Source organism: Tribolium madens, unplaced genomic scaffold, assembly GCF_015345945.1.
Source record: "Tribolium madens isolate multiple individuals breed KSU strain unplaced genomic scaffold, Tmad_KSU_1.1 Scaffold_20;HRSCAF=117;Tcas5.2_LG4, whole genome shotgun sequence".
Classification (NCBI taxonomy): domain Eukaryota; kingdom Metazoa; phylum Arthropoda; class Insecta; order Coleoptera; family Tenebrionidae; genus Tribolium; species Tribolium madens.
In genome coordinates, this window is record NW_025400985.1 from 12,929,313 (window position 1) to 12,943,608 (window position 14,296).

The 14,296-nt window shown below is 32.4% G+C and overlaps 4 protein-coding genes across 9 annotated transcripts in view; 1 reads left to right on the top strand and 3 right to left on the bottom strand.

The window, feature by feature from the left end:
• Positions 1–90: 90 nt before the first annotated feature.
• LOC123005007 lies at positions 91–2,702 on the bottom strand. The gene is made up of 6 exons (XM_044398594.1): positions 2,390–2,702; positions 1,865–1,948; positions 1,434–1,815; positions 1,200–1,384; positions 1,090–1,152; positions 91–1,044 (listed from the first exon to the last, which is right to left on the bottom strand). Exons 2-6 carry the CDS (start codon positions 1,925–1,927, stop codon positions 967–969), a joined length of 771 nt encoding a protein of 256 aa, XP_044254529.1. The 5' UTR covers positions 1,928–1,948; positions 2,390–2,702; the 3' UTR covers positions 91–966.
• A 1,861-nt stretch (positions 2,703–4,563) lies between these two features.
• Positions 4,564–5,917, bottom strand: LOC123005181 (putative E3 ubiquitin-protein ligase UBR7). The gene is made up of 2 exons (XM_044398837.1): positions 5,615–5,917; positions 4,564–5,565 (listed from the first exon to the last, which is right to left on the bottom strand). Exons 1-2 carry the CDS (start codon positions 5,777–5,779, stop codon positions 4,672–4,674), a joined length of 1,059 nt encoding a protein of 352 aa, XP_044254772.1. The 5' UTR covers positions 5,780–5,917; the 3' UTR covers positions 4,564–4,671.
• A 911-nt stretch (positions 5,918–6,828) lies between these two features.
• LOC123005922 (phenoloxidase-activating factor 2-like) overlaps positions 6,829–14,296 on the bottom strand; it is a 45,521-nt gene continuing 38,053 nt past the window's right edge. For 4 of the 5 annotated variants that reach the window (XM_044399990.1, XM_044399989.1, XM_044399987.1 and 1 more), the window contains one exon: positions 6,829–13,592. In XM_044399990.1, coding sequence (XP_044255925.1) covers positions 12,686–13,592 — 907 coding nt within the window. In that variant the 3' untranslated portion in view covers positions 6,829–12,685. The remainder of the gene's footprint in view (positions 13,593–14,296) is intronic. The other variant, XR_006412788.1, reaches the window with a different exon arrangement.
• Positions 8,058–12,696, top strand: LOC123005921. Of its 2 annotated transcripts, XM_044399986.1 has the most exons (14): positions 8,058–8,984; positions 9,039–9,571; positions 9,630–9,809; positions 9,866–10,005; positions 10,050–10,431; positions 10,482–10,556; positions 10,620–10,644; positions 10,821–10,998; positions 11,049–11,337; positions 11,389–11,548; positions 11,596–11,792; positions 11,846–11,986; positions 12,033–12,193; positions 12,560–12,696. In XM_044399986.1, the coding sequence occupies exons 2-13, from the start codon at positions 9,428–9,430 to the stop codon at positions 12,153–12,155; spliced, it is 2,034 nt and encodes a 677-aa protein (XP_044255921.1). In that variant the 5' UTR covers positions 8,058–8,984; positions 9,039–9,427; the 3' UTR covers positions 12,156–12,193; positions 12,560–12,696. The 2 variants fall into 2 exon arrangements, with proteins under 2 accessions (XP_044255921.1, XP_044255920.1); XM_044399985.1 differs by having other exon boundaries at positions 8,059–8,984; positions 10,482–10,644.

The window sequence follows — 14,296 nt, forward strand, 5'->3', positions numbered from 1 at the left end:
TGTTTCAAAACAAGCTCCCACTAAGAATTTGCCTCATAATTGCAACAATGATTTTTTATTGATTGATTGGTTTTTTAAATAAAACACATGTTTGCTTTAAGAGAATACATTATATATTTTGACATCTGAAAGGGAACAGATCCATAATGTTGCTGTGGTCTGTTCAAGATAACATAGTGAATATACATCTGATTAGCTATAAGCATAAGTGAAATGGTCAACCATCTCACGATCACACAAATTTTAAAATCTTAAAACACCAAATCTTGATAACGAATTAACATCAATAAATGTTCTTAATTGTCAATAAATGTTTTATCCATTACTAATCCGAGAGATTCCAAATTCAAGGTAATGATACATATGATTTGATCATATCTTGGTTCCATCAGGGATGGTTTAATCAAAAGGTATTTTTAAGTCGCGCACTGATTTTACTTTGCAGTGTTAAAGATTGAGGAGCGCTTGATAGAAATAAAAATTTGCATCAAACGTTCCGAAGAGATAYTTAACAAAGCATTTGAAAATCAATAGGGCCTACTACCCGACTTAACAACACCAATTTTTCGTCCAAATTGATATGTCCTTAGCTCTCAGTAACCGACAAGTCACAAACTAAAAACCGGGTCAAACGACATTTCGGTCACTTAGAGAAACACTTTGTCAAATTTTGTGGTTGTAAAATGGCCAACGATACGCCATATTTTACAAGAGAATTCGAGTCCTCAGTTCTTTAACAGTATGGGGCCTTCTCAGGGTTAAAAAACACGATTATTTCAAACACTTAAAGCATCTAGAGATATCCTAAAATACAGTGCTTTCAAGAATCAAAATTTAATCATCAGCCTTATTCGTTGCCGTGTCGTTTGTCGTTTGATCAGACTGTCCTTTGCGTGGCGGCAGCTTCTTCGGCCAGCACTGGAAAAGCTGACGCCACTCGTAATTGTCTTTGGGGCACCTTTTCGTTCAGAATACCACATTGTTGCCCTTCTTGGCCGCCACTGGCAACCTCTCTCCATTCAAAAACGGGTTTAAGCGACGACTCTGCAAACAAACATAAACCCACAATCGCCCAYTAAACAAACTTACCGTTCTTGGGTATTGCTGGAATTTTTTCGCGACCAAATTCTTATGTTGCAACCCCGGGTTCATCTGAAACATCGCAATTACACAAACTCCAATATCACAAAAATACGAACCTGCATTGTATGTTGCAAAAACTGGTTAAACTCTAAATCATTAAACGAGTCATCATCGGAGTCACTAGGATTGGGGTTGGGGCACTCGAACATATGTTCGGTGTCACACATGCAATCCTGAGCTGCTTGATATCTCCTACTGTAAGAAGCCGTATTTTCGAAATCTTCAATACAACCTTGCTCCGCTAAAATTTTCTATTATTGAATACACACRAAAATTTTTCAACAAACAACCTGTGTAACCAACAGGGCATGGGTTGGGTGGATTGCAATATGCAGGTAAGGTCGAGTCAGATTTAACTTCTTGGATATTTTTGATGGTGCCTTGGGGACGAAGCCTCTGTTTGCCCTCTCCAGCTCCGCCTGACATAAACTGGCTTCCAAATAAACTGCTGTGTTCCAGAAATTCCTGATCACGAATGCTTGGATGAATATTGGGTTCACCTAAAGCTTCGTAATCTAGGGGGAAAAGTGGTTCTTCTTCCATGTCACGGCTTAAAGATCGTACACCAAGCGGGAGCCGATTCTCGGGGAAGTCCATGTATGCCAAATCCGGTAAATCCTTGTTCATTCGATTAACGATTTCCCGGAGGAAAACTCCGGGCATGAAATTTTCCTTAAATCGGTTTATTATTTCCCGAATTGTGCTCTTGGTTGTTACTTACTTTCCCATCCGGAATGTAGGCGAAAGCTGCGGTTACACTCCACAGAACTATCGCCACTATCATGGCGATAAGGCTATAGGAGTTCTGAAAGCATCGTCGGAAAAAACTATGATTTAATCCATTGCAATGTAAATTTAATTAAAATCAATTCAAACGGAATATTTTCCTAGTATTGATTCATACCATATTTAAATAAATAAATATTTTGATAGGATACGTGGGTTCATCTCATGAATGCGAACTACTTCTGAATGAACCACCTGTTTAACGATCAATGAAACCAGGATCACCGACGTTTTGTTGACACTGCGAAATTTACAATTTCGTAGCCACCTGGAAAAGTGTTTAGAAACACGTTTCCGGTTGCTTCTTGAAAAAGTGACGTGTCTCACAGCACCCAATTTATTTCCCTTGAGTTGCATTAAAATTTTTCCGAATTTTTACACCGCCGGTAATGAATTAAAGATAAAATTCAATAAAATTAGAAAACTGACAAAAGCAAATTATTTGTTTGTTTGTACTCACCCGTCAGTTCTAGTCGAAGTGCACGAGACCTCCGAATGTAGGCTATGTGAATCAATGACGCCTTTGCGCAATGGACGTCATTGGGCGTCCCGACGGCGACGTCAATTCGGATTACTTCGGGAAAATCGATCATAATTTAATAGGTTCTGATTGCATTCACACGATTTTAACAACGTTTTTAATTATCATCGACAACAACGAATTTATCACACAAAGACATCAAAGTGGTAGCGAATATGTGACGTCAGATATGACTTTTGCATTCAAAAAGCTCTCCGCTGGATTAATACGGCCACCCACATTTAGGCGTTGTAATACAAACRAAGCTGATTTTTCGTAGGTGTAATTTGGTATTGCACTAGCAAAATAACTCAATTAAAAAAATTCTTGCAGTAGACATTTGGAAACATATAGTTAACGCTTTTAAATAAGTTTCCAGAAAATAAATTGTATTGTTTTGAGAAAATATAAACTTTAAAGTTTTTAGTGTAGAAGTGTCTAAAATAAAATTGGTACTGTTTTGTTTACAAGAAGAAAAATAAAATAAAATAAGAACGCAATGTGAAAAATCGGGACAAACGAGAATAACGTTTTTTTTAACCAAAACACAGCTAAAAAACAGAAAAAGTCTTATTAAAACAAGAACCATTTAGTGGCGTTATAGTAAAATTCCAATCTTTATCGATCAGGTATTCCATATAACTTTTTTATATTATTAGAAATGGGTTTTGACTGTTTTGAGACTGCCAAAGTTGTGGAAAATTTATAGCAACGACTAAAGATTTAAGTAAGTCCGCTGGAGCCTGATGGACTTACACTATTCATTTTATTAATTCCTGCACTCCACCTTATACAGCGTCTTAACTTATATCTATAATTTTAAAAGATGATAGATTATGCCAAAAAAAAATTTCATTTTTTTTACTTATTATTGATCATTACCTTTTATGCCCTAAGTATAAAGTATGCGTATAAAGTTAAGACTCTCCCCCTGTATAGCGTCCAATTAAAAACGAAAATGACAAATTTCCGTTTTTTTTTTTCAATAATTCGAAAACTAAGAATGACACATTAAATTTTCTTTGCCCTATTTTAAACGACCTCGTATCTCTTGTAACAAGTGCGATCCCCATGTGAACTTGTGAAGGTCGAAAAACGAGGACCTTGCATTTAATTGTACTGGAGCAGAAAATAATAAAATCTGGTCTAAAATGTGCTATTTCGGTGTGCTTTGTTCAATTTTGACTAAGAGAATTGTCCTTATTTAATAATTTTTAGAAATAAAGTATCTATTTTTATATTTATCTATTTTATATTTATCTTTAGCTTATTTTTTGTGAATGTCCCGTTTACTATAAACGTTTATTTTCTATATGAGAAATTGTTGGATTTCGCTCATTTTTTAATGAAAATCTTACTTGCTTTAAAAGATATAATTGTCGGGAGAATGATGCAGAAAATAATTATTTCTGCTTTTTTCGATCGACTTAGGTTTTATTACAAATTTTGATTTTTGTGGATTTTCTTAATACCTTTTTTTTTGAGAAATTAAAATTACCGAAATAACAAAGTACTAGGATTTRTTAAATTTATCAAAATTTTTGCTTTACTTATCTTCTATCCGTAATTTTAGTATCACATCATTTCGCCATTAGTATTAAGACTTGAGTATGCATATACAATTACCATGTGAATAAACAGTATGGAACCAAACGTTTTTTTGCTTAAACTATTTAATTTTTGGAAAAACTAAATGATGAATAATAAAGTACATACTATAAAAATGTGATGTTTTATCAAAAAGAAAATTTTTCGGAATTATTTTTTTTAAATGGCAACCCAATATAAAACCATTTTTCTCATGAAGGTTATGATCCAAGAATTTCAACTATCTACTTTATATTTTATTAAAAAAAAATACATAAATTGCAATTTTGATAAAAAAAATCGCATAACTCGAAAACAAAACAAAATTTCGTTCTCAAAATACGATCACATTTTTTATATTACTTTAATTTATGTTAATTATTCATTTTTGGAGGCAAATGATTAAAAAAAYACCGCTTGATTTTGTTCACCCTGTGTAGCAAGCAACTTATTTACTCAGCCTATAAATGACTAACACTGAAACTGTAATTTATTGTGATGTATTGGTTTAAAATAAAAATAAAAAAAAAAGTTTACATCAAACTTTATTACTTGTAAACTACAATACTTGGAATATGATAAAAAAATACTGACTCCCATTTATTTTTCCTACAACTAAAAACCAATAATAATTTCTAGCGACAGAAATGTTGTACAGAAACTTTTTGTTTCTTCCTGGCCATCATGCCATCAAAAAATTCCCTGATGTCGTCTTCCTTGACAACTTTTTTATTCTCAACAAATTTCTTTAAATATTCGGCAAGATTCTCTTTCAGATCATTATAGCCAGCTATAGCTTCAACTAACTGTACTCTATCTAACGAATTCATGAAATTTCGATTATGAGTTTCTACCACCTCTTTAGCCTTGGCTTTCCCTTTCTCTTCATACAGATGTACCGGATCTTCAGGATCAATCAAAAACGAGACATTTTCCTTCTTGTACATTTCTAAACAATCATTGCAGGTGCATAAATCATTCCTCCATGAAATATCCTGCCAGAATTTGGCTCCAACATTTTCAGATTTAGTTTCAGGCTTTTTACACTTCTTTTCCTCACTAGTAGAACCTTCCTTAGTACCATCATAGTGTAAAAGGAATTCATGTTTGCCAACACATGAACCACAAATCATTTCAGCAAAAGGGCCACTGGGAACTTCCACTCCTAGATGTCTCGAATGGTACCAATCTTCACAAATGATACATTGGATCATTTCATCTGGCAATGGGTCCTCTGAATCAGGATATGGTCGGTGACAGACGCAATAAATCCCACTAAAGTTCTGGTTGTACATATTCAACTCATTGCTATCATCCTTTTCACTGCATAAATTACATTTGGTGCCATTAAATTTTTTATTCCCACAATCGCATCTAAAATTCCGTTTCGTGTACAACTCAACAAGTTCATGGCCGTCGTGGCAATGGTAACTGCAAGCAAGACAAATCCCTGCGCCCTTTTCCGGATTTTCTCTAGCTTCAGGAATGCAAGTGAGGCAAGAATAAAGTGCCTGTCTTTTGAGATAGCCCTAAAATATTAAGCTTGGAAACCGTCTTCAAGGTAAAAAAACAACTTACYTCATTATAGGAGCAAGCTTTGTCGTTGGAAGCACCCAGAACGGCAGCTGCGTCTTCGATAATCGCATCTTCAAGTTCCAAAACATCGTTTAAAGAGAGAGTTACGACTTCCGAATCTTCGACATTTTGATCACTAACGTCGCTGGTATCTAAATTCTCGGCCATAGTGAAGGAAAAAGCGGAAAAACACAGCAAATTTAGAGAAATCCGGCTCAAATACAAAAAACCGAGATTGACAGCAAAACAACAATGGCGCCACAAAAGTGCAGCCGCCAATTCTAGGGAGTTTGGCGGTTAACATGTGGCAAAACAGCGCCAAATTTAAATTCAAAATTTACAATAGTGCGTTCATTTTAATACATCAACAGTTTGTATTTTGTCCGGAAAATTATTTAAACACRATTAATTTTATTGTTTGCAATGTTTCATTTAAACTGACCGGATCTTTGGAATATAGTGTAGAACAATTTCGAACACTGAATTTTGGACATTAAAATGTCAGTTCAAATATCAAAAAATATCAATGTAAGCCTTATTGCCATTATGATTGACGTTGGAAACTAAATTTGAAAGTTTTAGTTAAAATTAATTTTTTGGCGTCAATTTTCTTAATGCCAGAAGCACGTGTTTTTATATACATAATTAAATAATAAATTATATCATTTATTGTCATTTTTTTCCAGCTGTCAGTATAAAAATTACAAAAACCGAAATTGAACTTAGTTGCCCATAAGGCCCATTTTARATTTTTCAAATTACAACAAAAAATACTCGTTATAAATAATAACTTAATTTTCAATTTAAATTTGGTGCGCTATGCGACATGTCAAGCGRTTTATCAAGAACGATCTTTAGTGAATTTTTTGATAGTATAAATAGTATAGCTTGTTCCAAATCTGGTGGCGAACTGACGTTGTCAAAAATGATTGAATTTTGACACTAAACATGTGTTTACTATTAAAAAAAAATTGTTCATAGGCGTCGTATGAAATAATATTTTAAAACCACTGTTATTCTTTAAAAAATTATAATAAGTAGGTACTCGTACATCATAAYATGAAGAATGATGAACGAATTATTAAATTTTTAACGCATGGAAAGAATTTTCAAAAATGATATTCCTAACAATCCTTGTCTTCAAAATTTTTAGAGAAAAAAAGTACGCCCATGTATTTTTTATCTTAACCAAGTGGGCGCACTCCAAGTGTCTTTTCTGTCACTGTCAGTTCGCCACCAGATATGGAATGAGCTCTAMTATATTTATTACATAGGTAGGTATTACATAGGTAAATAGTAGGTATCTATTATAGGTATTACTATTTATACCTATAGTCTATTAAGCATCAAGAGGTAAGAACATTTTACAATTGTTTGGAGGAGGAGCGAAGCGAAAACGTTCGTGATGCTTATGACATTATTTGCGCGATTGATTTTTGTTAGTATTTTTAATAAAATATCTAAAAAATATTCTAGAACGCCAAAATACTTTTGACTTAGCAATAATAAACAAAATACCTACCGACGAGTTTGGGATAGCAATGAGTAAATACAACTTACTGTCTTGGAAACAGACGTAGTAAACAATCGAATAGAGTAATTGGGCAAAAATCTTGTTGCGTCGTTAGCTTTTGGCCGAAGACAGAATTACACTAAACACACTTTCCAAAACAAAATTTACCAATTTTTTTAGAATTTTTTGCTAACGCATACTACTAGTGTAAAACCAACTTCAAAAAGTGCACCAAAGATAGATTGATTCAAGGAGGCATTTTTATTATCTACTATTTCTGTTTGTGTACGTGTAATAAACTATAAGAAGGAATAATAATTATTTACATTATACGTGCGGTAGGTATAATTTTACAGCGTGAAGGTTTAATATTCAAGCTCGAAGTGAAGCTGAGAGCTTTAATAAAACTGAACGCTGTCAAATACGTAACGCACAAATAATGTATTTACGAAATTTTTGGCTGAAGCCGTTTTTCGATTAATTTAAGTTATGTTTATTTTTGAATACTAAAAGATAAATTTGTGCGGTAAATTCTTTCAGCATTAATGGACTTTATATGTCATAAAGTATCCTTTTTTTTTGGAGTCCCTGAAAGCCTAACATTTTTTTGCTATTTTACAGCACTGCGTGCGCAAAACAGCACAAATATTTTGTAAAAATCAGATACAGTAGCTGTCAAAAATGTGTAAAAATGTCAATGCCAAAAATTATAATTACATATTAATTTTATTTGTAGGAAAAAAAGTGGAAATAATAATAGGAGTCTGTAATTTATAAGTAAGAAAACAATATATAAAAATGTTTAAATAGTTATATTTTTTAAACAATACATTTTTAGTGTTTATTATTTATAGARAAACAATCTCATTTTCCTTGTAGGTGTTACGCCACTGATAATATTTCTTTACAGATTTCTGTTCTATCTTTACAGGTGTCTACGTTATCGACTTAATGACACGTGACACTCGTGACASATAAGAGTTATGTTTACAAACATTAACAAAAATGGATTTTTTAAGTTTGATTCGGCATCAAAGTGAGAAATTGAACGGTCGCGAATACGTAAATCATTTATGGGAAGAAATAGAAGGTAAAAATTTTGACGCTGACATAAATCCGACAGCTGTCCAAGATTTCAACAATCATCTACCAGTCCTGCTGGAACAATTTTGGGAAGATGCTTTACAGAAACTCACTGGTATAACAACTCTTGACGAATATGACGAGGAAGTGAAAACTTATCTGTTGGTTCTCATATATCAATGCATTACACAATCACACGAGTTGATTTCATACAGCTGCGTTTTATATGCTTCTGAAGTGTATTTAAGTTTGTTGACAACACCTCAGACTGATGATTTTTACAAAAGCAAGCTTTACTGTGCTACTTTAAATACACTCCAGTCGTCTCTTGAAGCTACAGTGTCTGAATCTGTAAATAATCGGTTGATGTACAAGCTGAGATGTTTTTTAACTAAAGCAAAATTTAATGCTAGTGATTTGGAAGTCACTTTAGCAACGTTAATCCAGATCATTTTTATAAAGTCTCAAGAGACTTTTCAAACGTTTGAAGTCTTGCAAAATCCAGGATCAGTGGCATATGAAGCTTTATTGAGTCTAAAAGTTTTGTTTGAACAAGAGAATATTCCATCTAGAAAAATTATCATTACAACATATTTGTTCAATGGGTTAAGAAGACACAACACTATTAATCTCACACCTCGTCATTTTAACCTTATACAAGTCAACTTTCGAAATTTGCTTAAAAGTTTACATCCTAAATTCAAASAAGATCATTATAAAACTTTTCTAAACGCGTTTATCCACATATGGAAACATCCAGATTTTACTTTCTATGGCGTAATTATTCACTTTTTTTTCAGTACCTATTACTTTTAAATCATGTTGTTTCAGGAAGCTGTTTGCATTATGAACAGTTTAAAAGAGAAACATTACCGCACTTTGATTGACATTTTAAATAAAATGATGATATCAAAAACAGTTCACAAAAATTTGTTCAAATTTTCTCTTGCAATTATTTGTTTCTCACCCAAGCACGTGTCTATTGATAAAGTTAAAGTCACCAATGAAATTTTACTCAAAAATATTTTACTCAATTGTATTTCAAACAAATCGGAAATTTCGAATGCAGCTGTTGAATCCTTAGCTGAAATTTTGATGTCGCCTGATTTGAGTAAAGAATATGTTGAAGCACCTGTGAAAGTATTTTTCAAAGTACCTATTTGTGAATTGTGTTCTAGTTTGAGTTTTAGGCAATTTTRAATGCTAGCAGCSACCAAACAATGAGTACAGTTACGATAATCCGAGGTWTACAAAGTTTAATGAATAAAAAATGGAGTAACCGCTCAAAAAATAAACATTTATTTGTTATATTCCTTTCTATAATGTTGTTTAGCGAGGAAGATCATCCACAGATTTATAGAGAGGCATGTATTTGTATTATTATTATGAATAAATTGGGAAAAATCTGTTGTTTTTTTATAGGTTTTAGAATACTTAACAGAAGGATGTTCTCCCTTTGACCTAAAACCTTTTATATCACTGTTGTCAGAAACTTACTTAAAACTGAACGAAAAAAAGTACATATATAGCGCTCTTCAAGTCTTGAAAGTGATTTTTAAAATGGCACTACATCCAATGGCATCATCAACCGAATTTGTTAAGGTAATTTACTCCTAAAATGAGAATTATTTTTTAAAYAAAACTTTTTTTGTTCTCAGCATCTATATATGGCGATGATATACCCAAACATATGTAAAGGAATATCACAAACACCGGAACTTTTCATAGACCCAATCATATCCGATGATTTTAATTTTTCAGAATTTTTTCAAAAATGTCACACCTTAGGGCTGATTAAGTAAGTGTTGGATTATTTAGACTTTTTTTGATTGTTTCTTACAGAAAGGAGCATATAAGCAGGAACATGGAAAATCTTTCAACTATCAGAAAATGTAATTTAAAATTGCTTTGTGTGATTGTTCACTTGACCGAATATAAGGAGTTGTCGCAAATTGCTGATCATATTCACAATCATTTTATGATGATTTGTAACAGTTCCGATTTGAATTACTTGTTTTACATTTACAACAAAATATTCAAGAATAATACAGATTTAATGAGATTAAATTCGAATTTAAGGTGTAACGAAATTATGGTTTGTTTTATTAAACATCATCTACTCAGACAAAGTTTTCGGTGGGATTGTGTCGCTAATGCTTTTGCATTGTTGAAAACTCTTGAAGAATTTACGAACCTTAATGAAGATTTTCTTACATTAAAAGAAGTATTTTTACTTTTAGTTTTAAGTCGATTTTATTTAATTTTTCTTTTTAGCAATATGATAAAAGTTTAGCTTTGACTTTACGAAGCAGAGGCAGCTTTCTTCCTTTACTATATTTCTCTCAGCTGGTAATCTTCAGTAAAGTTATACCCAATGACATTAATCTTAAAGCTGTTACTGATTTTTTGCAGTTGTGCAGTAATGAAATACACCAGAGTAAGTAGAGTGTAAGTTTCTTGGATGTCTTTTCTTTCACGTTAACGTGAATTTACAATAGTTTGTTAAAGTAATAAAAATTAAATGAAATCAGTGGATTTAGAAAAGAGGAAATTTTGTTTACGTTGCGTAGTCTATCTATTTTTTTTTTATTTATTTATTTAACTTATTCTCAGGATCCCCGGAATTTAATCCAAAACTCTGGATTGGCTGTTTACTCCTCTACACAAACATTTCCGTAATTAGGACTAATTTGGTTGAATCTTGTATGGAGTATCTCCAGAGTGGTTTAAATTCGTCAGTGATGGTAGTCAAATTAGCATCGCTTAATATGACATTTGACCTATGCAACCTGTAGGTAATAAATGACAATACATAATTTTTATTAAAAAAATATTATACAGAGTGACCCACAACTTTGATGATTTGATACGCTACATGTTCAAGCAGCTTGTTTACGGCGATATTGTATTCAAAAAAACTTGTTTGAAGAAAATCGATAGATTGATACGAGACGATTATTTGAAGTTGGATTTGGAACAGTTTTTGGTTTTTACGGCGATTTTGGGCGACCGAGATGTGGATTTAAGCGATTATTTGAAGCAACTTTTGAATGAGTTTTTTTTCGTATCGAATGCGCCCGTTACTGCGAGGTATTTTGTGCCTTTGATTGTGCATATTAACGGTTACAGAGTAAGATAATGAGGGTTGAGGTCACATAAAATGTAATCGCTAAATTTTCAGAAACATAACAGTTATAAATTGAGCAAAAATGGATACGAATTGATTGAACTTGTCGCAAGGAATGTTTCAAATAGACGAAAGATCTACACGTTGTTGTTTACAAGTTTTCCAGTTAAAACTAGGTTTAATATAATCCAAATTATTTCAACACAAATTTTAGGTAAGATTCTTGAATGACTTTATATTTTTAGTTGTGTTTTTTTTTAGAAAAAATGATGAAAGGAGTAATTAAGCTTGACGAAGGTTTTTGGAAGATGATGAAGGATTCGATTTTTATTTTTAAGTTGATAGCTTCGAATTCAAACGATGAGGAATTTGGTGAAAACTATTACAAGAAAGTTTTAGGATACATCTCGAAATATTTATTACAGAAAACCGAATATTCTGAAAAAAGTTCATACGTTGTAAGTACTTACTACTTTTAAGTTTTTAAAATTTACTTTCTTCTTCTGTTTAGGAATACCACAAAGAGATTACACAAGGAACTGAACTTTTATTAAAATTATTGTTTTTCAATGACTTTGTCAATATTCAACAACATATTAGTATATCTCTTGTTGACGCAATTGTTCATTGGACCAATTTTCTAATGGCAGATGTAAGTCGTTGATTTTTTGTTTTTAGTTAATGTCGTTACATTTTAGCTGGTGCATATTGTTCACATTGAACGAAATAAAACGATACAAAATCATTTTTTTAAATTTGAGAAATATTATAAAGAAAACTGTGACAATTTGAGATATACGGAAGAATCTTTTGAAATGTGAAAACAATAACTTACAGGATGATGTTGTTTTGCCTCCAAGTAAGTTTTAAAATAACTTTTTTGTCCGAAGTCGGCTGGAGATTTGAACTTTTGATTTACCCGAAATAATATTCCGATTTTTACTAATATTATACCAAAGCTGTGAAACACTCGTGCTTTTTATAACAAATACTAAAGTCTTTTTTAAGGTCTTTATTGCAGACTGAAGTTATAGTATTAAACAAACTTTGACGTTTAATTTTTGCCAGAAAAAAAAAATTATAGTTTAATAAAACCAGTTTTTAATAGAAAAATTGGCAACATAAAATTTTGCCTATAGTTTGAGAACCACTCCGTATAACTAACATCTAATTTACATAGTGTAATGTGGAAACGTGATTAGTCTCATTTATGCATACTTTTTAGGGTTTCTCTTCAGTATGGCCGATGATTACGTTCCACCATTTGAAAATAGTTAGAATGATCTTAGATTTATATTTTTTTTATGAAATGTAGTTGATTTGATTTTTTTATTGAACTAAAATAAAACTTTCACAAGCTTATATCTAAATTTCTTRGCAACAACTCTTGATTTATCCAATTGCTAAACAACGCAACATTGACGTAAACSCCTGGAATGTTATTTTGCCCACATCCTATTCCCCAAGACACTATACCAACGTAAAAATATCTATCCATTTCTCCTTCAATGGGACAAACTAAAGGACTCCCCCCGTCTCCTTTACATGTGTCATTTCCTTCCTCACCTCCAGCACATACAAAGCTATCGTGCAATTTAAAAAATCTTCCCAGTTTTGTTCTCCTCAKATCATCCTCGCATCGCCTCCTCGTTACCATTGGTAATTCAACTTTTTTCATAAAAACTTGATTTTGGTCCTTTTTCTCGAAATCACCTTGTCCCCATCCAGTCGCGAGACAGTTTTTGCTCGTAAAAYTCGCATTCTGGGGCGGTAAACACACCACATTTATATGAGGTGCTATCTCAATGGGTTGCTCCAGAAATAAAAGAGCAATGTTGTTGAATAAAAGTTTAGGGTTAAATTTTGGGTGGATGGTTATTGACGCAACATTTCGTTCTTGGTGGGGGTATTGTTCGTATTCAGTTTGAGTGTCCCATTCGCCTGCACGAATTTTGTATTTGTGTTTGGTGTTTTGAACACAGTGGGCTGCAGTGACGACTACTTGTGGATTGATAAGGGTTCCTCCGCATTCATATGTAGTGTTATTTTGTAATTTGAAAATAGCTACCGTCCAAGAGAACTCRCCGTATTCTGCTTCGTTATGTTTGACGTTTTGGTTTTTGAAACCCACTCCGTTGGTGTTGCGATAGCCACAAGGCTTATTCGATTTATCTGGACGGSTTGTGGGGGCTTCGGGTGGTTTGATTATTTGGTCGTGTTTACAACATTTTTCCAGATATGAGTTACATTCATTTATGCTGGAAATAAAAAAAGAACAAGTCAGTAAAAGGACAATTGTTGACAGTGTGTCCTAGCAAGTTAGTAAAGTCTCAATATTGTTCTTTAAATGTTACTATATGGAAAAAAACTACRAAAAACAGATATTACTGCCTTATGTGAAATTATTTTTATACATATAGGTAGGTATACATATAGTAGGTGTTTTAAAAATGAGTTGCAATACAAACTGTTTTTAAATGAAACATTTTTAAATTTTATTTGTCGCTTTTGTGAAGTTTTTAGAATAATTTGACAAAAATGTTATTACACCAAAACTAAGTGTTTTACTGTTTTAAAGAAGAAAGTACAAAATTTAAGACTACAATATARAGGGTTATTCATAAATATGAAGCAATATTTGAACCTCAAAAATGACCTATAAAATGATGTTAATTTAAATAATAAATCGTGCCCTATCTCTACTGATAAGAATTTTACAGCCCTCGGAATGTGGGTATGGAAATTTGATTTTTTTGTAATAACTTTGGAACTATTTGACCAAATATTACAAAATTTGGAACATTTCCCTGTAACAACATACCTTTTGGTAATCACGAAAACCGGATACATCCACTCAATTTCCGGTTCCAGCAGTTGCAGGTCACATTTTCTGTGTTTTTCCATTTTTTTGCTCTCTTAACACCAATTTTTTATTGCTCAAATAGATAGAGTAATCAATTTC